The 26,388-nt window shown below is 38.0% G+C and overlaps 1 protein-coding gene across 1 annotated transcript in view; it reads left to right on the forward strand.

Moving 5' to 3' along the window:
• drosha (drosha ribonuclease III) overlaps nt 1-26,388 on the forward strand; it is a 56,798-nt gene that overhangs the window by 20,180 nt on the left and 10,230 nt on the right. The window contains exons 13-25 of the mRNA XM_067430195.1: nt 3,250-3,374; nt 6,186-6,285; nt 6,559-6,666; nt 10,835-10,942; nt 11,295-11,433; nt 11,523-11,583; nt 11,751-11,810; nt 11,996-12,095; nt 14,493-14,595; nt 18,015-18,085; nt 18,663-18,707; nt 21,746-21,903; nt 25,026-25,131. Of these exons, the coding sequence (XP_067286296.1) occupies nt 3,250-3,374; nt 6,186-6,285; nt 6,559-6,666; nt 10,835-10,942; nt 11,295-11,433; nt 11,523-11,583; nt 11,751-11,810; nt 11,996-12,095; nt 14,493-14,595; nt 18,015-18,085; nt 18,663-18,707; nt 21,746-21,903; nt 25,026-25,131 (1,284 nt within the window). The remainder of the gene's footprint in view (nt 1-3,249; nt 3,375-6,185; nt 6,286-6,558; nt 6,667-10,834; nt 10,943-11,294; nt 11,434-11,522; nt 11,584-11,750; nt 11,811-11,995; nt 12,096-14,492; nt 14,596-18,014; nt 18,086-18,662; nt 18,708-21,745; nt 21,904-25,025; nt 25,132-26,388) is intronic.

Consider the following 26,388-nt stretch of genomic DNA (forward strand, 5'->3'; position numbering starts at 1 on the left):
TTCATTCATAAAAAGATGCCATTTAAACAAGAATTTAAAATATACTGTTTTTATGTTGTTTCTACATTAATTTGATTAACTGTGAAATTATTATATTAAAAAAACGTACAAAAATATTTATTTTTTATTCCGATTAATCACAGAAAAAATGTGTGATTTAAAGTTCAAGTTTTTAATCGATTGACAGCACTAGTTTTTAGTATTTTGTTTAATTCAACAACTTATCACAGTTATAGAAATGTAATATTTGGCTCAGGTTTTATTGTTGAAAAAAAAAACACTAAATAATTTAATTGCTGAATTACCAATTATTAAATGAAATCAAATGTGTATGCGTAATGCTTCTCCTTAACCAACCTTTGTGAATGTTGAGATTTATTTTACTGTGTCTGAATGATAGCTTATAACAGATTACCTCCTGGTGTTGATTCTAAATATTCTTTTTTGTATGTTATATATGTCAAAATCTGTGTAAATAATAGAAAGGTCGCTGATTAACACTTGCAATTCAGTGTCGTGATGGTTTTAAAAATTATTCTGAAGGTAGTAAAAAAGGTATTAAAAAGTAGTAAATTTAACTTAAGGATTGCTGTATATACCCTGTAGGAAAATCTGTTCAATTTCTCATTAATGCAATTATCTAATCAACCAATCACATGGCAGTTACTTCAATGCATTTAGGGGTGTGGTCCTGGTCAAGACAATTTAATGAACTCCAAACTGAATGTCAGAATGGGAAAAAAGGTGATTTAAGCAATTTTAAGCATGGCATGGTTGTTAGTGCCAGGCGGGCCTGTCCAATCGGATGAATGGAGAGACGGGCCTTCCGTTGTGTTGACCGTTACATTGATTTGACTGACAGTACAGGTGATTCTGGGCTTGCCTAGAAACATTTTTTTTAAAAACTGCCTTGTGTTTTCGAACCTGAAAAACGCGTTCTGTGTGATCGGGGCCTTACTGGGATTTTCACGCACAACCATTTCTAGGGTTTACAAAGAATGGTGTGAAAAGGGAAATACATCCAGTATGCGGCAGTCCTGTGGGTTAAAATGCCTTGTTTATGCTAGAGGTCAGAGGAGAATCAGCCGACTGATTCAAGCTGATAGAAGAGCAACTTTGACTGAAATAACCACTCGTTACAACCGAGGTAAGTAGCAAAGCATTTGTGAAGCCACAACACGCACAATCTTGAGGCGGATGGGCTACAACAGCAGAACCTCACCAGATACCATTAATCTCCACAACAAATAGGAAAAACAGGCTACAATTTGCACAAGCTCACCAAAATTGGACATTTGAAGACTGGAAAAATGTTGCCTGGTCTTATGATTCTTGATTTCTGTTGAGACATTCAGATGGTAGAGTCAGAATTTAGCATGAACAGAATGAGAACATGGATCCATCATGCCTTGTTACCACTTTGCAGGCTGGTGGTGGTGTAATGGTGTGGGGGATGTTTTCTTGGCACACTTTAGGCCCCTTAGTGCCAATTGGGTATCGTTTAAATGCCACGGCCTCCCTGAGCATTGTTTCTGACCATGTCCATCCCTTTATGACCACCATGTACCCATTCTCCGATGGCTACTTCCAGCAGGATAATGTCCCAAATATATGTCCCAAAGCTCAAATCATTTCAAATTGGTTTCTTGAACATGACAATGAGTTCACTGTACTAAAATGTCTCTCACAGTCACCACATCTCAACCCAATAGCAAGATCATCTTTGGGATGTGGTGGAACCGGAGATTTGTGCCCTGGCTGTGCATCCCACAAATCTCCATCAACTGCAAGATGCTATCCTATCAATAGGGGCCAGCAATTCTAAAGAATGCTTTCAGCACCTTATTGAATCAATGCCACGTAGAATTAAGACGTTTCTGAAGGCGAAAGGGGGTCAAACACAGTATTAGTATGGTGTTCCTAATAATCCTTTAGGTGAGTGTATTGTGGAATAAAATAAGGAATGGGTGAGATGTGTCTGTGAGAATAGTCTTTCTACACTGATATCTGTAGCTGAAAATCTTTGCTTTTCTGTAATTCTGCATGTCAAAAAATGTGCTTTAACATGTGCCTGTCCACTTTTTCAGTTTAGTTGGTCTGGGAACTATTTTTCTTTAGGTCCAAAGAAAAATGTTCAAAGGTTCTTTTAGCTCAGCATTTCAGTAGTCAGGGCATTTATGAGGGAGTTGGCCATTTTAAGGGCTGTCTCAATCGCAAAATCAATCCAAGTCCACTGAAACTTTTGCTCCATAAAAAGTCCCACAATGCACTATGAAAACCATAGGGTGTGATGCTCACCATGTTCCCTTAATGGAAGTTATACACATAATGACACAAGTTTTGCGACTGTTTTTTAATATTTATTTTTTATACAAAACATTATTTAATTATATTTCAGCATAAACGTACTAGCCTGACTCCGCCCTCCTACGTACTACTTCTAAATTTTCATTTTCCTTCAGTACTCCATCTGGCATTGCGGTATATTCTCTGGTTTTTGCCGATCAAATTTTAACGGGTCCAATCAGCGAACAGAGGGAGTGGCTCAGAACGATGATGTTGATGTTGTGCACTACAGTCTATGGTTTGAGATGACATACGCCACAACCACACGTTAGCGATTGGTTATGGCAGATCCAGGGTGGCTCTGTGCAGATCCAATAGTTTTCCAACTTCAACAGAGTACCTGCCTTCAAGGAAGTAAATGCTTGTCATTGGAGGGTGGCCAGACTCTCTACAAATTAAATGTATGAGACTCTTGTAGGACCAGGGCCAGGCTATTAATGTACATCACTAGACAGGTAATGAGCTTCTAGCTAACATTTATAATTTATCGCGGAAAAGTTGCAATTTGCAACCTGACTGTTGCAGTCCAATTTCAAGACCGATGTCACATCATCAGAGCATGTCTGCACCTTTAAATGTTTTTTTATGTGTGTGTCTGTACTCGCACAGAAACCCAGCTTTGTGAGGATTGACCAGTTAGACTGCGAGCCGAAATTCCTGTGTCTTCACTTTCCCCATCATTGTGCATTTTGGTATTGTCCATTGTGCAAAAAAGTTGACTAGTCTAGCTGACTAGGAGGAGTCTAATAGCTACTGCAATTTTAAAATATCATTGTTATTTTGTCATATATTGTAATTGCAATATGATAAATATTTAGCCTGTTAAGTTCAAGACAGAGGCCATGGCATCGAAACACGACTGCACCTTTAAATGTGTCTTTATGTGTGTCTGTACTTGCACAGAAACCCAGCTCTGTGAGGATTGACCAGTTAGACCGTGAGCAGTTCAACTCCAGTGTCATCACTTTCCCGATCATTGTGCATTTTGGTATCCGACCTGCTCAGCTTAGCTACGCCGGAGATCCACAGTAAGTGTGACAGAGCACTAGCCACTTCTCTTCTTGCTTCTTAGCTTAATATCTGATGGTATTGAGAAAACAAAGGTATAATTTTGTGGGAAACAAACTAGGATCATTACAGCTTGTATTTTATTTGAACAAATTACTTTAAAGGGTGCAAAGTTAGAGCAAATTTCAAAGTTTAAATATTTAGGTACCATTATTGATGATAAGCTTTCATTCCAGAAAAAAATGGACCATATAAACAAAAAAGGAAGACAGCGTTTAGGTCTGCTTAGGAAATTAAGGAATTTTAATATTGGTTTGAGGTTTGAACTAATGTTTATAGATGAATTATCGAAAGTATCTTAACGTATAACAACATTTTATGGTATGGAAATTTAACAATAAGGAAGAAAAATAAATTGGCACAAGTAATTAATGAAGCAAGTAAGATAGCCAGCCAGAAACAAACTTCAATACAAGAGCTATTCTCACATCTTATGAAAAAAAAAAACAATTTCAGTATGTGACAAATGAATCTCACCCGCTCCATTTTTGCTTTGGAGGCTCTCCCTTCGGGCCGCAGGTTACATGTACGCGGGCCAATAAGAACATATACAAAAGATAATTTGTTCCTTTGGCGGTGACTGTGTTAAACCAAATTCTTAATTAAGGTACTGAGGTTTATTTATATGGTTAGATGCTTTCACACATATGAGAGAATGCATGTGTTACAGGGATACATGTATATACAGGTCCTTCTCAAAAAATTAGCATATGTGATAAAAGTTCATTTTTTTCTATAATGTAATGATACAAATGTAACTTTCATATATTTTAGATTCATTGCACTCCAACTGAAATATTTCAGGTCTTTTATTGTTTTAATACTGATGATTTTGACATACAGCTCATAAAAACCCAAAATTCCTATCTCAAAAAATTAGCATATCATGAAAAGGTTCTCTAAACAAACTATTAACCTAATCACCTGAATCAACTAATGAACTCTAAACACCTGCAAAAGTGAGGCTTCCTGAGGCTTTTAAAAACTCCCAGTCTGGTGCATTACTCAAAACCGCAATCATGGGTAAGACTGCCGACCCGACCCTGTCCAGAAGGCCATCATTGACACCCTCAAGCGAGAGGGTAAGACACAGAAATACATTTCTGAACGAATAGGCTGTTCCCAGAGTGCTGTATCAGTGGGAAGTCTGTGGGAAGGAGAAAGTGTGGCAAAAAACGCTGCACAACGAGATGAGCTGACCGACCCTGAGGAAGGTTGTGGAGAAGGACCGATTCCAGACCTTGGGGGACCTGCGGAAGCAGTGGACTGAGTCTGGAGTAGAAACATCCAGAGCCACCGTGCACAGGCGTGTGCAGGAAATGGGCTACAGGTGCCGCATTCCCCAGGTCAAGACACTTTGGGCTACAGAAAACAGCACTGGACTGTTGCTCAGTGGTCCAAAGTACTTTTTTCGGATGAAAGCAAATGTTGCATGTCATTCGGAAATCAAGGTGCCAGAGTCTGGAGGAAGACTGGGGAGAAGGAAATGCCAAAATGCCTGAAGTCCAGTGTCAAGTACCCACAGTCAGTGATGGTCTGGGGTGCCATGTCAGCTGCTGGTGTTGGTCCACTGTGTTTTATTAAGGGCAGGGTCAATGCAGCTAGCTATCAGGAGTTTTTGGAGCACTTCATGCTTCAATCTGCTGAAAAGCTTTATTGAGATGAAGATTTCGTTTTTCAGCACAACCTGGCACCTGCTTGGTTGACTTGGTTGACCGACCGGATATAGTGAAAGTTTAATCTATCAACAAGCTCTGCTTCACCTTTGTTGCTCTGGTTGGTTGTAGCGCTATCCAATTGCGTGCACGCCGTGCAGAGGGAGTTTGAAAGACAACCGTTAATCCCGCCCCTCGGATTGAGCCCTGTCAATGGTGAGTTTCCAGACCAATCATCTTGATGTTGGTCTGGCTTGTCTGGCTAGATCTGCGCCACAACTAATTTAATTGAAGATTAAACAGAAAGTTGACTAGTGACTCGTCTAACAAACATTAAATGTCCTACTTATGAATCAAACATATGTAATGTTTCCTCTTTAAATCTGCAGTAGGTATCTTTTGTAAAAATTTAAAAAAATATTTTAAAAAAACTTTTATGTCAATCTATGTTGACATTTGTCACAATTATGCACACAAAATGAAAGAACGGGGGCACAGAAGAACAGTCAAGAACACACAGTCCACAACCCACGTTCCGGAAAAACAAACAAACAGCAATTGCAGTTTTCAAACAGAGATGGTGACCAAGAAGCAAAATTTATGGACTACAGCTTTAAAGTTTCTCTTTTGTTGGCAACTGGTTTATAAATGCTTTTTATTATAAATCTAGTGAAATAGCTTAGGCATGTTGCATTTCCAAATTCATGTTATAAGCAACGCAAACCCAGAGCAGATGCAGAGATGGAGTTTGTGTGGAGCAGCATTTGCTGTGTGAGTCACTCCAAGGCACAGAAAACACTGGATCATGAGCTGCTTGTTTAAATAAACACAGTGCTGCCCTTCACTCAGAAACATGTTTATTTGTTTTTTTTTTTAAATGGTTGCCTTTGGGATTTTATAATTGCAAGTATCATGATTTTCATTTTTTTCTTTTTTTCTTTTTTAGCATTCATATTTAAACTAATATCCCAGCTAATTTTTGAAAAGATTGTACACCTGCATATTTGTTAGCTTGAATTCTATATATGGGCTTGGCCCTTTTTTGTCATGAATAATGATTTTAATAATAATATAATGAAATGGATACAATACTGTAGATTACTGCTTTCATTTCAGGTATCAAAAGTTGTGGAAGAGTTATGTGAAATTGCGGCACCTGTTAGCCAACAGCCCGAAGGTTAAACAAATTGACAAACAGAAGTTAACACAAAGGGAGGTAAGTGTCTGCATGTGTTGTTTCTGTAGTTGTAAATAGCTAATATGACATTAAAATGACAAATATGGCAGAAGGGTAGCATATTTTTTTCCATTTTAGAAATGCAAAAAAACAAAACAAAAACAAAAATACCACATCAAGGCTCTGCATGAGTACATGTACAAGGCTCTGTACATGAGCAGTTTGAAGAGTGGCAAGAGTTTTTAGTCCAGAAATTTGGGAAAGTACATTGTCTTAATAGTCTGAAGACTGTGTCCAAAAACTGATTTACAGGAAGCTCTGCAGAAAATCAGGCAGAAGAATACGATGAGAAGGGAGGTCACAGTGGAGCTCAGCAGTCAGGGTTTCTGGAAAACTGGTATCCGCTCTGATGTCTGCCAGGTACACACACACGCAGACACAAACACACAGACACAGTGAGTGTCTGAATCAAACTGAATAAATTTTTTCCAGATACACATGTTCATTTGAAGTTAAGATGTGTGGCGAGCAGTGATTCGCAACAATTTGAATAATTTAAAAACACAATGTATTCACATCTCTTGATTTTTATTTTATTTCTATTTTTTACTTCACATTTAGCTCATTGCTAAAATGCTTTAAATTATTTTTATGTCACATCACATGGAGTGAAGATTTTTGTGAAAATCGGCAAAATGTGAAAAAAGGTGATTCCTTAATAAGTTAACTTAGTCATCTTATCATTGCACTTGTCCCAAAGTAAAATTTTAAGTTTTAAAGGGATAGTTCACCCAAAAATGTAAATTATTAAAGAGCATATTGCAGGTAAAAAAAATTGTTGAGATGAATATATAACCTTATATGAAAATGCCATATGAAAAGGTAATGCAGGCTTTAAAATGTTTTTAAAACACATAAGAGCAACAATTTAGTAGATAAAGTGGTCGTTTCGTTGGCTGTTTGTAAAAACAGCTGTTTTTTTCAACATATTGAAAAATTATGTGTCATATTACGTCATGAGAGGGAGTCGTCTGCCAAGCTCTGCGTTGCCTCAGTGCAGAATAGTATTCTGTAGGAATCAGTGTATTTTCGGTAGTTTTTCTATTTCAATTTATCATTGTCATGAAAAATGATTATGACCAGCCTGTCAGGACATCGAGTCCACAAGTTTCCTAAAAAAAAAAAAGTTTGAATAGCTGCATGGTGGCATTTTGTGCAGGTGAAGAGACGGCCTTCACTTCTGCATCTGCTTTGACACACGCGGTGGTGTGTGTAGCGTTCACTTTACACCGCGGATTATCATACCAGCGATATGATGGAGTTCAACATTGCAACATTGTATTTTTAAAGGATAATATTAAATGATTAAACACCCACACGCCATGCTTATTTGTTGTTGTTATTACGTGAATCAATTTCAACATTGATGAATACAAAGTATGTAGGCTACATTAACACAAATGCATAGTCTCTCACTTTTACAAAAAGTCTTTGAATCATGTGCTGATAATGTAAATGTTTTATCCATGCCAATGTTTTATCCATGCTCAAATACATACACGTCAAAACGTCATACATCCTCACACTATCGACGGTAAATCAGCACAAACCCATGACACAGTGATTAAAGGATCACATAAAACACACAATGACACTAACATTATACTGTCTGTGGTTTGGCCGCGGCGGGAGGTATGACTGTCACGCAGCTCGAAGAAATCACGTGAACTATGCACCGTAATAAGGCGTGCGCAGTGCACAGTAGCTACACTCGAGCTTTCGCATTAAACAGAGACTGGAGACTCAAAACAGAGACTCAATGTTGCTGCTATAGCTTCAGATAGAAATAAATATTTTTGTGCAAATGATTTGTTGAAAAGCAGAGAACAGCAGCCCTTTCAACAAAAACAATGAGAGGAGAGAGAGAGAGCGAGAGAGAGTGTGTGTGCGTGCGTGTGTGTGTGTGTAAAAACGTCACACTATATGGTTGCAGCCACTGAGCTATAGCATAATAATACTCATAGATCTAGCCTATGTGACATGGTTGTTAGCATGATTTGGCAATAGGGGACAGTCAAACGCTGAAGAAAGTTTCAGATTTTTTTATGTTTAAAAAATATTGTGAGATCGAGAGGTGCGAGAAACATGCTCGGCTCGTCGTGTATTTCTGCCCACGCAAGAGAAAGAAATCATCTGCGAGCTCGTATGACGGCAAAAGCCGCACTGTGTAATGTTCGGCCAGCTTTAACGTTTAGTGTGGACGGATATTAACGAGTGTGACTTATACCAGATGGTCAAAACTTATTATTAGTTTCTGCTATCAATACTCCTAAATGACAATAGCTTTGTGATTACCTTATACATGATAATTATCTGTAAAGTATTGTAATCTGAGCACAGTGTTCATATAATACTGTATAACGTTATGAGCTTAACGTTTTCCACTGTTTCTCCTCACACAACAACTCCATTAATCTCCTCTAATCATTTTTCTGTCTAATACTGGCCTGTCTCTTATTGTGTGTCATAATTGTATGGCTGTGGTCTGCCATATAAGTATTAATAAACATTTATAATTTCCTCAGCATCAGAACTGTCATTGCGATCCATTGTTTTCCTATCGTTGAAATTCACTGCACTCCCTCTCGTTATGTCACTTCCGGTTTGGGCATTTTTAGATGGGGAAGTACAATTTTCTCACAAAAACGACTCAAAAAGCCTTATTAGCGTATTTACAAGTATATTTTAAAGAAAATCTAGGTCCTACATTATTTTTCTATACACTGACTCACTGGAGTCTCTAACCTGCAATATGCTCTTTGAAAAAAAATTTTTCTCACCCTCAATTAGGCTAGCTGTGATATTCGGTGTTGCCGGTGTTCAGGCGAAACACCAGTTACATCTCTTGCCCACTGCGGCACTGCCCCCACTGTCGTTTTGATTTTTATAGTAATAAAATCATTTGGTTAAGTTAGAGAACAGACACTACAATTAAAAACTGAAATGTCTGCTTAATATAGCCTTAATGAGCTGAATGAGTCCTAGCACAAACACAGCAGGAGTCAGATTTCATTCATCACGAGTGCGAAGAGCTGACAGACAAGATGATCGTGGACGATTTGGTTTTAAAACTAAATCCAGAAGAGCCTATTTAAAGGCCCACTGAAGTGCCTTGAAACGCGCCGCATTATTCAGTGTGTTGACGTAATTTCCCCTGAAACGGCTTCAGCTGTTAGCCGCTCCTCCCCCTTTTTGAAACAGCCAATAGTGTTTCGTTAATATACAGTTTGACTAGAGCGCAAGAGCAAACCTTCTCTGTTTGGTAAAGCCAGTTTCCTCTAACACTGTTTACCATCATAATCTCCTCCATATCGCTTTTGAAATGCAGCATTCTGTGCAGAATTCAAATGGGTCGATATGTTTGTTGTCTGCGTGGACTCGCGCATATGATCCACGCTGCACTCTCGTGTCTGTAGTCTAAATTTAGACCAGATCCGTTGGTGTGTGCGCTGCTGCAGTGTGTGAAACTAACGTGAAAACAGACTTTATTCGCCTCAAATGAAAGCATATTTACACTGAATCGTTTCCTATCACATATATAGTGTGCTATGTGCCTTTCACCATGTAGAAATTAGTAAATGTGTGTTAACAACTAACCGATTTCAGCCTTAGCTTCAGCAGTGTAGGGGGCGGGCTTTAGATTGTAGAGAGCATTTTGATTGGACAGAAGATTTGACGAGAAAGTGAAGTCTGCGATGATGTCACCAAAATCTGAGATTCGTTTTAACGGAAATGGGAGACTGTAAATTTTGAATGCCTATATCTCCTAAATGCAAATTGTATCATAATTTTGGAAAATACCAGCTTATTCATAACTTTAAGGCTAACACAGTCATACTAAAAGCTAAAAAACTTAAATTTTGTTTTCAGTGGACCTTTAAGTGAGTATGTCATTGTACTGTTTTGTTGTTGTGTTTTTCATTAAGAATAATAGGCTAATGAACCCACAATTCAAGCAACCCGTCCCTGAATTTGCGTTAATTCTAAACTGAAAGTAAAATTACGGCGCATGTCCACTGCCGTGGTTTCAGTTCATGCCTATGGAAGCTTAACCATAGGAATTCATTAAAAAGGCTTGCTTTGCTCTGCCACGTTATGAATGCCCGAGCGGCTTTTTTGTCCTTTTCCTTTTGAAACTTTACAAATTGTAATCTCTAACTTCCGCTAACTGTCGTATGTGCGTTTAAGAGAGTCTGGCGTTCTAGCGTATGAAGTAAGACAGAGGTCTTCAACCCTGCTCCTGGGGACCCACTTTTAACTCACTTCAAAGTCAATAAAACCTTTAGGACAACTACTTGATTGGCATATCATTGCAATTGCAGACTGGTAATTAATATGTATGATGTATGGTCAAATATGTATGGTCAAATTATTCGTTATTCAAATCTTTGTAATTGTTAACTGAATTGAGTAATATTAAATATTTAAATCAAAGCATACAAGTAATAATCTGGATGTACAATGTCTGTATAACCAAATGCTGTTGTCTTGAGAGTGTTCAGAGCACTTAGGTTTTGCTTTTTTGCAGCACGCCATGATGCTGCCAGTTCTCACCCACCACATCCGCTACCACCAGTGCCTGATGCATTTGGACAAACTGATCGGTTACATGTTCAAAGAACGATGCCTGCTGCAGGTGAGAGAATGGCATGGCAACAGTTTTTGGTTGGAGAACGCAAACTTTGAAATTGTTTTGAAATGATACCGTTATCATTTTCATGTAAACTTCAAAATATTTGTCTATAGGCAAGCGTGTTTGAATACATATATGCGCAGGCGTGTCATTTTTCTTTACAAAATGACTGCCAAATTACTTGTCTGGCATGCATAATACAGCATATTATGTAACTATTACTACGTGTTAGCCTTGCTTTAAAGTATTTAATGGTCGTAAAAGGTCATTACTGTGTTCAACAGACAGTGCTGTGATTCATATCATGTATTATCATTTTCACTTAGTTTTTCATTTGCTTTTCTTTCTCACTCAGTTGGCAATGACTCACCCCAGTCATCATCTTAACTTTGGGATGAATCCTGACCATGCTCGCAACTCCCTGTCCAACTGTGGTATACGCCAGCCCAAATATGGAGACCGGAAAGTGCATCATATGTATATGAGGAAAAAAGGTTAGTAAATCTCAAAGTTCATGTACTGTATGCGAGAGCATTTTTGAAGAAGTCCTACTCTGCTGACGGTTCTGTCCCTTTTCCACCAGGAATTAACACCTTAATCAATATTATGTCACGATTGGGCCAGGATGACCCATCACCCTCCAGGTTTGTTTTTTGTTTTTTTTGCAAAAGTAATTAGTTTGTTGTTACTTTGTACATTTAGTGTTCATTTATGGAAAAAATATACTTTTTACATTTTGTCCATGAAAAGACAACCATTCAAAATCAAACAAATAGGTACATTTTTATAAAGGTCCCTGTCTCTTTAACAGAATCAATCATAATGAGCGCTTAGAGTTTCTTGGTGATGCAGTGGTTGAGTTCCTGACCAGGTGAGATCTATGACCTTTCACCATTGCTATAAATCTGTCGCTACATTGTGTCTCACTAAATTTAGCTTTTGATGTTTCCTTATGATTTCAGAGCTGTTGCTCAGATTGCAAATGCAGTCTGTTGTTCTCCCAAACTTTCGTTTGTCTGCCTATTGTAAGTATTATATTTGTCATTACTTTTTCAGTGTTCATCTCTACTACCTGTTCCCAAGTCTGGAGGAAGGAGGACTCGCCACATATCGCACAGCAATCGTTCAGAATCAGCATCTTGCGATGCTTGCTAAGGTGACTGTTTATTAGATGTTGAAAGGTGTGTTTTTGGAAAGAAAGTCTAGTAAGTGTGGCCATTAGGGATGCAACAATACAGTTAGTCCATGGTTCAATACACACCTCGGTTTTTAACCATGTTTTTCGTTTTGTTTCGCTTTCGTTGTTTTTGCTATTGTATTAGGCGACAGGAACAGAAAGAGGTTAAAGCAGCACTAGGTCACTTTTCAACCTTCATAATATATTTTCTAGACTCTTGTGATGATACATCGACTTACAATAGGTTGAATTACACGTCTGCCATAGCCTGACGGGGTCTGTATCGTTTTTAATCGTACTTTTAAACTTTGGGTTTCGGGTAGTAACCCGAGAACAAAAAGAACTACAAAATTCTAGCAAAGGTTTTGTTGAAGAAAAGCAATAAGAGGAAACGAAAAAGTGATCGGGTTAAAGGCAGGATGAGGAACAACACTGGGCCAGCGTTTGCTCATTGGCGTGAGCTGGAGGAGGCGTGCCCGACTGATGCTGACTTGGCTGATGCTTGCTATGGTTATTATTACCTACCACTCAAACACTGAATTGAAGTATCATAGATTCTGTAAAATGGTAACCAATAGACTAGGCTACTATAATGATGCTGGCTTGTAAACGTGAGCATCGTGATCATTTGGCGTTTGAAAAAAATAAAACCCATGAAATTATATTCATGTGACATGCTGAAACATATGCCACTGTACCGGGGATGAAAACATTTCACACGCGACGCAAGCAGAACTCCTGCATGTGAAGAGTGTTCAGGGTAACTGTTAGTAATCCATGGGTCGTTTTTTTTTCCAACCCGCAGGTCCCGCTTTTATGAAATTATTTGGCCCGCCCCACACCACTGTATATATTTTTACAACCCGCCCCGCACCCGTGACCATTAAATAGACATACGGGGTCCGCGGGTTATGAGACGACCCGCTCATCACTAGTTCAGGGCTATCATGGTTGTCATGTCAACAAATGCACGCGCGCATCCCCTGATGTAGGATGACAGAGTTTACGACAGTAGTAGAGGACAATATTTTTTCCCAACTGTAGCGGGACCCTGAGGGCAAAAGTTACCTAGTGCTGCGTTAAGATTTTTATTTTATTTTACTTAAAAGACTTGAAAAACCTTACTTAAACTTAAAACTTTACTTAAAAAAAAAACCTTGTATACATTCCTAGTGTATGTATAATATAAAATAAATATATATAAAGATTTACAGTGGCAGCTCAGAGATGTACAGTAGCATTTAAGTATGAAATTGAATTAATAAATGTAGGCTAAAAATAAAATTACAGTCTTTAATATACAACATACTTTTATTTATTAACATAATTTTAAAGGTGAACTGTCCCTTTAAGGACAGCGTGTTCTCTAGGCTGTGCTGCTATCAATTTAAGACATGATCGCTTTGGATATACACACGCGATTTTACTTTCACTTTAGACATAACCGACTGTTTATATATATAAATCTTTTGTGTATTCAACAGTATTAGTAAGACAGGCCAGTAATCACGTGTGTTTGACAGGCTTTTAGTTTTAGTGCGCGCACTCAGCGCACGTAAAACAGTGCATAGCACGCAAATGAAATGTTTAACCGGCAAGGCTTTAAAACGCATGCAAATAATGAACATTCGTGATTGCGAATAACTAGTGTTCCGTAAGTATAACTCTCTGACACCCGCATTTCAAGCGTGGCTAAACACCCCCTAACTTTAGTGCATATGATTGGATATTTGCTCATATCAGCACATAGACTCTCGTAAATAAATAATTAAATGTATGCAAAACTGGAAAACAAACGCAATTCACAATTCGCATATTGAATCGTGAATGCTGTACCTAATGAAAAGTCGCTTTGAAAGTCTATACTATATTAATATGTACTAGAAAGTATATTCTTTAAATTTCTTTGATCAGAAATGGCCAAAAGAGACAGTAAACATACTACCTAAAAAAGATTACTAGTTTACCTCGTTTATAGTACAGCAAACATTATTATACTGATGAATAGCATATGCTACTAAAAATTGAATTTTCAAAAACAACAAAATATCAGTTACAGTATTATTTGTAATCCTGTAATTTAGCATTGCAGTTTCAATAAAATACTGTACATTGAAATTAAATGAGATTGTATTGAATTAAAATGTATTTTTATGAATTAAAATATTCCAACAATTGTTTTATTTTTATTTATTTATTTTTATTATCAGAAATTAAATATGGTTGGAATTTGAGTCTGGAAAAGTATGACATTTTGAAATGGAAAATGTGTAGGAACCCTGAATGAAGAGACCTTGTGACACAACTGGACAACTCCTCGTCCCACAAATTTCATATTTGTGTTTGTTAATCTTTATCATTGTTTTGGATCCCCAGAAATTGGAGCTGGATCGATTCATGTTATATGCTCACGGCCCTGACCTGTGCAGAGAATCAGACCTCCGACATGCCATGGCAAACTGTTTTGAAGCCCTCATAGGTGAGTGCGGTCACACATGTATTATGACTGTCTGTTTTCATACTATATTTTAACACACTGGGGTCAAAATGTAGCCTAGAAATCTAGACGCACCCTAGCGGCAGCAAATCTAATCTGCCCGCGTGTGTCGTCTAGCAACTCTCAATACCCTTCTGAGCTTTAATCGGCAAACTCTTGGCGGGCCAATCACATCGTGTACAGAGTCGGTGTGCGTGGCCATAATGACGACGGCCGAGTTGGGTTTGCGTGCTTTTAGTAAACACAGAAACTGGCGAACGGCGGTCTTTTGAATCAGCTTTGACCACGAATCTGGAAGACTTGGAGTTAAGCTTTTCTCTGAGAAAATAACAAAGAATGGCACTGAAGTCATTCTTAAAAAGGGAAGACCGGATACGGCGAATGTTTAATCTATGAACGAGCTCTGTTTCACCTTCGTTGCTCTGGTTGTGGTAGCACTATCCTATCGCGTGCAGAGGGAGTTTGAAAGACAACCGTTATAATATATATATTTATAAATATAATATATATATTTATAAATAATTGCTCTTTATTTTTTTTTAAATGTTTAAATGTTGAGTCTGAACAGGTCACGATCCTGAAATGACTTACACTCACAAAAGAACAAGAACAAAGATGCATGGAATTATACTGAATTAAACACAGGTTACTGAAATCAACATTTACGCATTCATTAATAAGTTGATGTGCTGCAGAAGCCAGCGGATTTGTGCGCAGACGATAAGGAGGCAGACTATGATGAGAAGGAGGGCAAAGATTTTCCTCACTTTTTTGTTTGAATAGAGTTGTCACTGTAATATTTATGAATATTACAGCTCACTGTCCTTGACTAACTTCGCTGCCTTCTATATTCACAAAGTGACCAAAGAACTACCAGTACTATATGGAAAATCTGTGCAAAATCTTGACGAATGTTGACCTAAAGTGACGTAAACTGAAGAAAAATTACAATTGAGCGGAAGTACATAGGAGGGCAGAGCCAGTCTATGTCCCCAGAACCAGGATTAAAAACCATTTCACTAGCATATAATTGAAATGCCAGCTAGATAGTATGAAAAAATACAACAGCAAAGTCATGACTGATTATAACACACTCCGCCTATACATATGTCCACTGAAACCTGATGGGAACGTCTTATACAGTCCCTGACTAAAGTCTTGTCGCTTATCTATTTTCTAGAAATACCTGATATTAACCTGACTTTTAATTAATTAATTGATGTTAGAAATAGCTCATATGAAAAGCTAAAACCCTCCCAAATGATGTTTAATGCACTGAAATAAATAATTTTCACAGAAAAAATATTTATCATTTAATCAAGACAGAAAGGTCAAATTTTGGCAAGACAAAAGTTTTGTCGCCTATACAGAAATTGAACAAATTTACTGCAAATACAAAAATATGTCAGCAAATTAAGTTGTGGTGCTGTGAGATCCAAATTTAATATCTTGTATGACTTCCATGAGCTTGAAGGACTGCATCCATGCGGTTTGGCAAGGATTCATACGATTTATTGATGAAGTCATCAGGAATAGCTAAGAAAGCAGTCTTGCATCCCTCCCAGAGTTCATCAATATTCTTTGGTTTCGTCTTCCATGCGTCCTCTTTTATCCTACCCCACATAAGCTCAATGATGTTCATGTCTGGTGACTGGGCTGGCCAATCCTGGAGCATCTTGATCTTTTTCGCCTTGAGTAACTTTGATGTGGAGATGGAAGTATGCGATGGAGCACCGTCCTGCTGCAGAATTTTGCCTCTTTTATGGTTGGGAATATAAGAGGTAGCTAAGATTTCTTGGTATTTTAGACTATTGATGTTGCCTGCCACCCTGCAGATCTCTCACACACCCCCATACTGGATGTAACCCCAGACCATGATTTTTCCGCCACCAAACTTCACTGTTTTCTGGGTGAATCTCGGATCCATTCTGGCTCTAGTAGGTCTCCTGCAATATTTGCGGTGACTGTGGTGTAATTCAACAGAAGATTCATCTGTAAAATCCACCTTCTGCCACTTTTCCAGCGTCCATCCTTTTAGCAGGCTGTTGGCCTTGGCAAATGCCACACGGTTTTTCAATTGTCTTTTGTTTAGTGCTGGCTTCCGGGCACTGATTCGACCTTGGAGGCCATTTCGAGACAGAATCCGACAAACTGTTCTGGTTGACACAGGGACTTCAGGTGACCAGGTCTCGTGGAGCTCTGCTGCAGTGGAAAATGGACTGGCCTTGGATTTTGAGCCAAGCTCAAAACGGTCCTCTTGAGCAGTTGTCTTGCGGGGTTTGCCTGACCTGGGCTTGTCAAAAACGTCTCCAGTCTCTTCAAATCTTTTTTTTATCCTCTGTACTTGACGCTGAGACACATTGAAGGTGTCTGCCACATCAGCAGTGGATCTGGTCTTCAGCCTCTTGATAATCAAAATTTTAGTCTCGGGGTGAATCTTAGGCATGTTTGCAGAGGTCTAGTTGCAGTTGATGTGAAGGTCTAGCATACTGGGGTTCTTTTTATACACACTTGAGACCTAATTGGTCCATTATTAGTCACAGGTGAAGCTCATATGACAAGGTGACAACACTTATGTCTTTGCACACAAAATTGACTCAATGGGCTTTATCAAGCTGTGAATATTAGAATACTTTTTGAAAGTTTAGTTTTTCACTGAAACATTATCACAAAAGCTGGTGGGATTAAAATGAGCCATTTCTTGTAAATAAATCTTGATTAGAAATATATTTCAGCGGCACTTTAGGTCAGTTTGTACACAAGTGACAAGACTTTTGTCAGGGACTGAATAATGGTGTCCTATTAATAGTAGCAGACGTTTAATCTATAAAGGATTAATTATTCATTACAGCAAATGTTGTATTTAATTTAAGCTTAAAAGTTGGTTGTAATAACCCTTTACAGTATGATTGTATTTGTTAACATTTGTTTATGCATTGGCTGATTTCTTAACATCACATGATTTATGTTAGTTATCATGATGATTTAGGTTTTGAATGAGTGAGAGAGACAGTCTTTATTGAATTCATCTGTTTGAAGATAGTAAGTTCATATCCAGAGAAAATAAATATTTACTTTTCACAAAATTTAAAGATGACTTTTTTTACTCTTTTAATGTTTTTGAAAGAAGATCTAATGCATTCTAAAACTGTAAATCCAAATCTGATTTGCTACTCATTCTCTCTTGTCATGTAGATCAATTTAATGTGTCATTGCTGAATAATTGTATAGTTTCTTTTTTTTATATATATTATAGTGATCCCAAACTTTTGAACTGTAGTGTATTTGTGTAAAATATGAGTTTTGATCTTAAATTTGATTTGCTTCAGTACAAAATGAGACACTTTGTTGAGTATTCCATTTTTGTTTTTTTTAAATTAAATAATCTATTAATTGTTTAGGGGCCGTTTACCTCGAAGGTGGTTTAGAGGAAGCCAAGCTACTCTTTGGGAGACTGTTGTTCAACAGTGAGGTGAGTTATTTATTTTGTATTTTATTTTGTATTTTTTTGTGTCTACGTTTGTAGGACTAAATGGTTTGCATTAAAAACTAACATTTGTAAACTTTATGGATTTATTACAGTGCGCACTGTTAGAAAAATTTTGTTGTCATCTTTAGTGTTCTGAACCAATATAAAGATATATTTTTTAAAAAATCCATGTTTTGAAGGCTAGTTTAGAATAGTTATCAAACCTTTATTGTCCCTTTTAAAATATTTTTTCTACTTCTTCAGAATTTTTTTTTTCCTCTTACCCAGACACTTGAACTTCAGCAGTATAATTTGTAAGGTGTTAGTGCTTTTTATAAGTAAAAAAAAAATCGTGACCATTTGGTGTTTGCAGTTTACATAATTTTTTTAAGCAGTTATTTTGTCCCTGATACTGCTGTCATTACCATGACTAACATTTTAGAGAAAAAAACATTTCAGCAGAGTTTCTAAAGATAAATGTTTCATCATAGAAGTCTAAATTGTCCCTCATATACTCATATTCTTTTCAAGTGGACTGTCATCTTTTATTCAGTTAATTTCCTCTCTTTTTGTCTTTCAGGACCTGAGGGATGTTTGGCTGAACTACCCACCTCATCCTTTACAGGTGTGAGCAGATTTGATTTTGAATGCTTGTCATGGACCATTGTTCTCATATTTCACCCTCTCCTTGTAATACCTATGTTATACCCATGTCATTATACACATTTGTGTCCTCATATGTCACAAAAACATGCCCATACACATTCACTTACTCACTCTCTCTCTCTCTCTCACACACACAACACGTTGCGTTTCCATGTTTTATGGGGACTTTCCATAGGCGTAATGTTTTTTATACTGTATAAACTGTTTATTTCATCCCTCTACACTACCTCTACCCCTCGACATCACTGAGTGTAATTTTTTATTTGATGTTATCCTGTTTTTCTTTGTGGGGACATTTTGTCCCCATAACATAGTGTTTACAATGCAGGCAATATTTTCAAGCTTCAAAAAGTACATAAAAAACATCGGACAAGAAGTCCATATGAGTGGAGCTGTGTAATCCAAATCTTTTGAGGATACACAAATAGAAGCTCAAATAGAGATAAAACGGGTGCTTGAAATAAAAATGCCTTATTCATATGGATTTTCTTTATGAACTTTAAGTTTAAAAAAGGTTGATTTGCTAGCTCAGTGGATGGATGGACAAAAAAAAGGAAAAATATAGCTGCAAGCAGCCATTATCGGGGCCAAGCGCAAAGAAGAAGACAAGACATGCCAGCATGGCTGGAAGTCTCAAGCCAACTGCAACAATGAGCCATTAAGGACCTATTAAGTTGATTTTAGGCAAAATAGCAGTCAAATTTTAAATACAGTCAATAATAATGGTTTAATGGTTTATCACTTTCGACCAATAGGTGTCACTGTTACGAAACTGATGTGGTTTAGTCAGATTGAGATGACAATGACACATGCAAAGTTTGGTGTCAATATGTCAAAGCATTGCAGAGATACAGCCTCAAGAGTAATTTTTGCATCATGGCTCAACTCTGTTGCAGTGGTATATGAAAACTGTTTTGTCTATCAATCCGAAATCCATAACTATTTGTCAGCATGGTCTGAAGACGATACGGATCAATTTTGGTGAAAATCGGACAAACGGTCTAGGATGAGTTTGAAAAAGTAGATTTTTAACAAATAACAAGATGGAGCACAGATATGTTTGCAAAATATGGCAAAATTGGTATCTATCTTCTCGGCATGAGCCAATGAATGTATTATGACCAGTCTCATTACAATAGGCTAATTTAATCAAAAGTTATTAGCATTTTTGTACATTTTATTACAACTTTTGACCACAAGGTGGCGCTGCCCCGAAACTTTTTGAATATGTTCGGGACATAGAGCGGAAGACACATACCGAGTTTTGTAATGATACACTAGTGCATTCTTAAATTATAGCATTAGCATTTTAAACCGTAATACTGCATTGAAGTCAATGGGAATTTCATGTTTTGTTTTATTATAGCGCCACCAAGAGGCACAATCCCACCAATTTTTTTATGTGTCCTCGTAGTGAGCCCATACATATGTGTGTCAAGTTTGGTGAAAATATTTCATTTTGTTTTGGAGTTATAGACATTTATATGAAAAAACACGTAAAAAATGACTGACACCTGACTTTGATTGGATTTTACTACCCCTTACTATCAATATTTTGAGATTTGGGCATTAGCGTATAGCTATCGACCTATGTTTCCGAACTTCTGAGGCTGGTTTCGTCTCGATCGGACTAGCGGTTTCGAAGATATCAGCAAATGTTTTTTAAGCACTAAATTACAACTCTGCGCAAACCATATGCCGAAACCTGGCAAGTCTGGTATCGTTGGAGTCGGCAAGGATTCAGGAGACCAAAAAACACACTCCCATCAAAATATGTCAACCACACCCAAAGTTATAAGCGTTTGAAAAAAAAAATTCTCCACTAGGTGGCGCTGTTTCGAAACTTCTCAGGCTACTTCAGGGCATCGTGGTGATGACCCATACCAAGTTTCATAACAATCTGTTCATGCGTTCATAAAATACAGCATTTTTGCACATAATTCAAAATGGCCGACATCCAAAATGGCCGACATGGTAAAATTGGATATCAGTCGACTCGGCATGACGCCCTGAATCTAATGAGACCAATTTTATGATTTTTGGATAAACGGTTCAGAAGTTATAAGCCAAAATAGGCATTTTTCGTATCTCCGGACAGGTAGGTGGCGCTGCGCCGAAACGCTGCATGTTGCTTCAAGTCATGCTTGTGATGACATGTACCAAGGTTGGTTTGAATACGATAAAGCGTTGCGGAGATATAGCCTTTAGTGTGTTTTTGCAACCTCCACGTAAAATTTGTTTGTGCGTTTATTGAAAACGATTGGACGAATCAACTTGAATTCCATAACTTTTTGTCAACATGCTCTGAAGATGATCTGTTTCAATTTTCGTGAAAATCGGAGCAACGGCCTAGGAGGAGTTCGAAAAAGTAGGTTTTTCAGAAAATTCAAAATGGCGGGAAAATTTGCATACCGGAAAATGACATCATAGGGTGAAATCGAATCGGCTTGAGCCAAGGAATCCGATGAAAAAAGAATTTTGTTTCTAGCCCTTAGGGGTCAAAAGTTGTAAGCATAAATATGAGTGAAACTTTGGACAGGTGGTGGCGCTAGAGGGATTGAGTTAGAGGCACCAAATTTGCTATAGTGACAGCTCAGACTGGCCTCTATGAGTGTGCCAAATTTCACAACTTTTTACCATACGGTTCTATGGGCTGCCAGAGACTCCTATGGCGGAAGAAGAAGAAGAAGAAGAAGAAGAAGCAGAATAATAATAATAGGAACACTAACGATTTCAATAGGTGCCTCCGCACCTTCGGTGCTTGGCCCCTAAATATTACAATTATTAGATGCATGAAAGTCTTATGGGTTTGAAACAACATCACTGGTAAATTGTGTGGAATTTGGGTGAACTGTTGCTTTATTGTAATTGTCTTTATATATATATATAAACTACTGACATTCTAACAGTTTTTTGTACTATCTGTAACATTCATTGTATTAATAAAGTATTTCAGTGTATTTAATGCTCACACTTCATGTTTTGCTGTATATTTAGGTGCAGGAGCCGCAGACAGACAGACAGTTGATCGAGTCCTCTCCAGTTCTGCAGAAACTCACTAGTTTTGAGGACACTATTGGAGTGCTGTTCACTCATGTCCGTCTCCTCGCGCGAGCCTTCACTCTGCGAACAGTTGGCTTCAACCACCTCACCCTGTAAGTTCATTAATGCGTCTATAACTTTGTAATGAAATAATGTACACTCACCTGGCCACTTTATTATGTACACCTTACTAATACTGAGTTGGACCCTTTTTTGGCTTCAAAACTACTGTACCTTTATTCTTTGTGGCAGATTCAGCAAGGTGCTAGCGTAGAAATCTAGACGCACCCTAGCGGCAGCAAATTTAATTTGCCCGCAAGTGTCGTCTAGGAACTCTCAATACCCATCTGAGCTGTATTCCTCAGAATCTGGACGGCCCAATCACATCGTGTATAGAGTCGGCGGGCGGGGCCATAATGACGACGGCCGAGTTGCGCTTGCGTGCTTCTAGTAAACATAGAAACTTGCGAACGGCGGCGGTCTTTCGAATCAGCTCTGACCGCTACTCTGGAAGACTTGGAGTTCAGCTTTTCTCTGAGAAAAGAACAAAGAACGGCACTGAAGTCATTCATAAAAAGGGAAGATGTGTTCGGAGTTTAGCCGACCGGATACGGCGAATGTTTAATGTGTCAGCGAGCTCTGCTTCACCTTCATGTTGCTAGCGCTATCCTATCGTGTGCAGAGGGAGTTTGAAAGACAACTGTTTATCCCGCCCCTCGGATTGAGCCCTGTCTATGGTGAGTTTCCAGACCAAACATCTTGATGTGGGTCTGGCTTGTCAGGCTAGCAAGGTGCTGGAAACATTTCCATTTTTGATCCATATGGACATGATAGCATCACACAGTTGCAGCAGATTTGTTGGCTGCACATGCATGATGCAAATCTCCTACTCTACCCCATCCCAAAGGTGCTCTATTGGACTGAGGTCTGGTGACTCTGGAGGCCATTTGACTATAGTGAACTCATTGTCATGTTCTAGAAACCTGATTATTTGACCTTTGTGACATGGTGCATTATCCTGCTGGAAGATGCAGAAGACGGGGTACACTGGTCATCAAAATATAGGCATGGTCAGCAACAGTACTCAAGTAGGCTGTGTTGTTTAAACTCTCAATTGCTACTAAGGGTGCCAAAGTGTGCCAGGAAAATATCCCCCACACCCCATTACACCACCAGCGGCCTGAACTGTTGAATCAAGGCAGGATGGATTCATGCTCTTATACTGTTTATGCAACAGAAACCAAGACTCATCAGACCAGGCAACTTTTTTCCAATCTTATATTGTCCAATTTTATTTTGTTGCCCGTGCAAACTGTAGCCTTAGTTTCCTTTTCTTAGTTCACACCCAATGTGCTCTTCTGCTGCTGTATCTGCTTCAAGGTTCAATGTGTTGTCCGATCAGAGATGCTCTTCTAAATACTTGGTTGTAATGAGTGGTAATTTGAGTTACTGTTGCTTTTCTATCAGATGGAATCTGTCTGGCCATTCTCCCTTGACCTCTGGCATCAACAAGCCATTTTTGCCTTAAATCATCTTTCTTCCCAATTCTGTTGCTCAGTTTGAGTATATCAACTTTACCATGTCTACATGCATAAATGCGTTGAGTTGCTGCCAGTTGATTGGCTGATTAGATATTTGTGTTAACAAGCAGTTGAACAGGAATCTTATAAAGTAGCCGGTGAGTGTATAGTATAATGTAAGATATTTGTGAAAAGTGTGTGTTCCTCTGTGTGTAATACCGCTACCCTGCAACTCTTAACTAGGTCAGCTCTCTCCACCCTGTAAAGCCTAACATATGTAATAATAGTCTAAAAAATCGAATTTTCCTAAATCAATATCATTATAAGAGTTTAACAGACTACTATATGTGTAAAATAGATTTAAATATCAGTTGTCAGGCTTTTCACAGTTAATCCTGGGTCATTCTAAACCATGGGTATAACAGAATCCTGGGTATTCATAAGCTGCTGTTTCACACTGTACATTCCTAACCCTGGTTTAATATTCTTATTTTCATATTTGGAGTGTCATTGTTTGCAATCTTTTTTACACTCTGAAACTATGGCCAAAATACACACAAAATTATGTCAATGCCTATCTTGGTGAGTATTCATGTAAACAACAGTCAGTTTTTTAAGTTGAGTAAAGAGTTGAGAAAAAGTGTGTGTAATGATCAGTTTTGCCAAAGCAACAGCCTTCTAAAGGAAAATAAGGCTTCTAAAACAAGCCAAATATTATATTTATCATCAATATTATTTATAATCAATTATTAATTATCAATTAATGAGCCTGCAACAAATTAAACTGAAACCCTAAACTCCCAGATTTACTCTGACATAAAATGACTCTCTTTATGTAGCTAATGCTACAGTAAAACACTGCTGTACACTTTCAGAAGTTGTAGGGTTGCTTTCTTCTCTCAAAGAATATGAAAAAATGGTTGGTTTTATCATTTTCATTTACTAAATATTTAAAAATAAAAATAAAATTTATTTTACACACTTAAAGGTCCCGTTCTTCGCATGTTTTCGAAGCTTTGATTATGTTTACAGTGTGCAATTTAACATGAGTTTATGTTTCACGTGTAAAAAAACACAGTATTTTTCACACAATTTACTTATCTGTACAGCGCTGTTTCCTCTGTCCTAAAAACGGCCTGATGATTTCCTTGTTCTATGAAGTCCCTCCTTCAGAAACACGTAACGAGTTCTGAGTGGGCCAGCGCTTCCCGTGTTGTGATTGGACAGCAGCTTAGCGCACTTTGCCCGGAAAGGTCCCGCCTCTTACCATAACAGGGCGATGCAAGCGCTGAATGCGCGCTCTTCTCCACTTGTGAGGGCAACAAGACCACGCCCCCTATTCTGCGTGTTCTTGTGGGCGGAGGGTTAGTCAACAAACTGTTCTAGTGACGTCATTACATCCCTGCACTTCCTGCTGTAGTCCAAACCGGCCGTTCGCTGTAGGCTTTGAAAGGGAACTTCTGTTAAATAAAATATCTGGCTTGGCATTGAACTTTGAGCTTTATAATTTGACAGGTATTATTTATGCTCTAACAGCAACATTACACACTAGCTAAAGTTTGAAAGATGGAATCGCGAAGAACGGGCCCTTTAAAGCATTATCGTGTCGCATATTGCATTATTACTATTGCGTATAGCATTTTTCTTTGAATATGTGCGGCCCTATTAGTAAAATATGAACTAGAGCTTCATGCAGCCCATTTATCTGTCTGCAGGGGCCACAACCAGAGGATGGAGTTCCTGGGAGATTCCATCATGCAGCTGGTGGCAACTGAATATCTGTTCATCCACTTCCCAGATCATCATGAAGGACATTTGACAGTGAGTATATCCATCATCTGGTCTTCATTTTTACCCCAACATTGGTTTCTATTTTATATAATTTAGTGTTCACTACAGTGATCCTTTAAACAATTTGAACCCTTCAATGTATGATCGTAGATTCAAACTACTACAAGTGACGACCTTGCGTGTCATCAGTATTAGAACATAAATTCAGCGTGGCTGATGAAAGAACCTATATTCAGTGGGTATTCCTGTAGAAAGTCCATTCAACTTTACTATGACTACTTTCATTTTTAGGATAGTGAAATATATGAATAAGATGAGCAAACGGTATCAATATTATGTCTTTTTTTCTTTTTCTTGCTGAACAAACCTCTTCTCTATTGGGTGGCCACCTGGGAAAATATACATTTTGCTATGACCAAATCACAGCAGTGCTAATATAGATCCATATTGCACAACTTTTTGTGTGATGTTACCTATACACACAACAGTTAGTTCTGGTCCTCAAATCCGATCTGAGAGACTGCATTTTCTTCCAGCAAGCGGCAATGGCGGAGGAGAAAACCCACAATAATTTTTTAATAATGTTTTTTCAGGTGAGATGGTAGTTGTTTAAACCTCAAATCTGCAATTTGTTTATAAAGATCTAAGCGCATGGTCTGAAGTGCATAGCAGAGGTGCATGGGCCAAAAGGGTTGTACCTTGTCTCTTAATGAGCCATTGGTGTGTTTTGGGCATAACATGCTCAGTGTCTCATCTCCCATTTCCTCTAAAAGCCAGTTGCTTTTGCACCATGGCGGATTTACTATTTACATTGCAGAATATACACACCTTCAACCTGACGAGTCAGTTTAAATACATGTGTGTATTTCCACGATTGGTTAAAGTCATCATTATCATTCATCATTACTACAAATAGGTAATTCTGATATATGCAATGACTATCCATTATGACATGTAGGCATTTTTATCATTTACATTTGCAGTCCTTTTATTTTTAATTTTTTGCATGTTTGTGTGCTGCTGCGCATCCCTGTGTGTGTAATAAGCAGAATGTATGTATGCTGTGCACCCACGCTCACTTTAAATAACAAAAAAAAAAAATAGCAATGCACCAACAATTCGCCTCAACACACCTCGTTTTCAGACCAGTACACCCATGGGTGAACAGATGGGCACAAATAATTTTTACCATAATTTTTAAATTGTAAATATATATGAACCCTTTGCCATTAAACTATCTGGTCTCCACAACTTTGTAGTACAATAAAAAAAAAGTCACTGGTGCCC

This window comes from Pseudorasbora parva, chromosome 21 (genome assembly GCF_024679245.1).
Source record: "Pseudorasbora parva isolate DD20220531a chromosome 21, ASM2467924v1, whole genome shotgun sequence".
In the NCBI taxonomy this organism is placed as follows: Eukaryota; Metazoa; Chordata; class Actinopteri; order Cypriniformes; family Gobionidae; genus Pseudorasbora; species Pseudorasbora parva.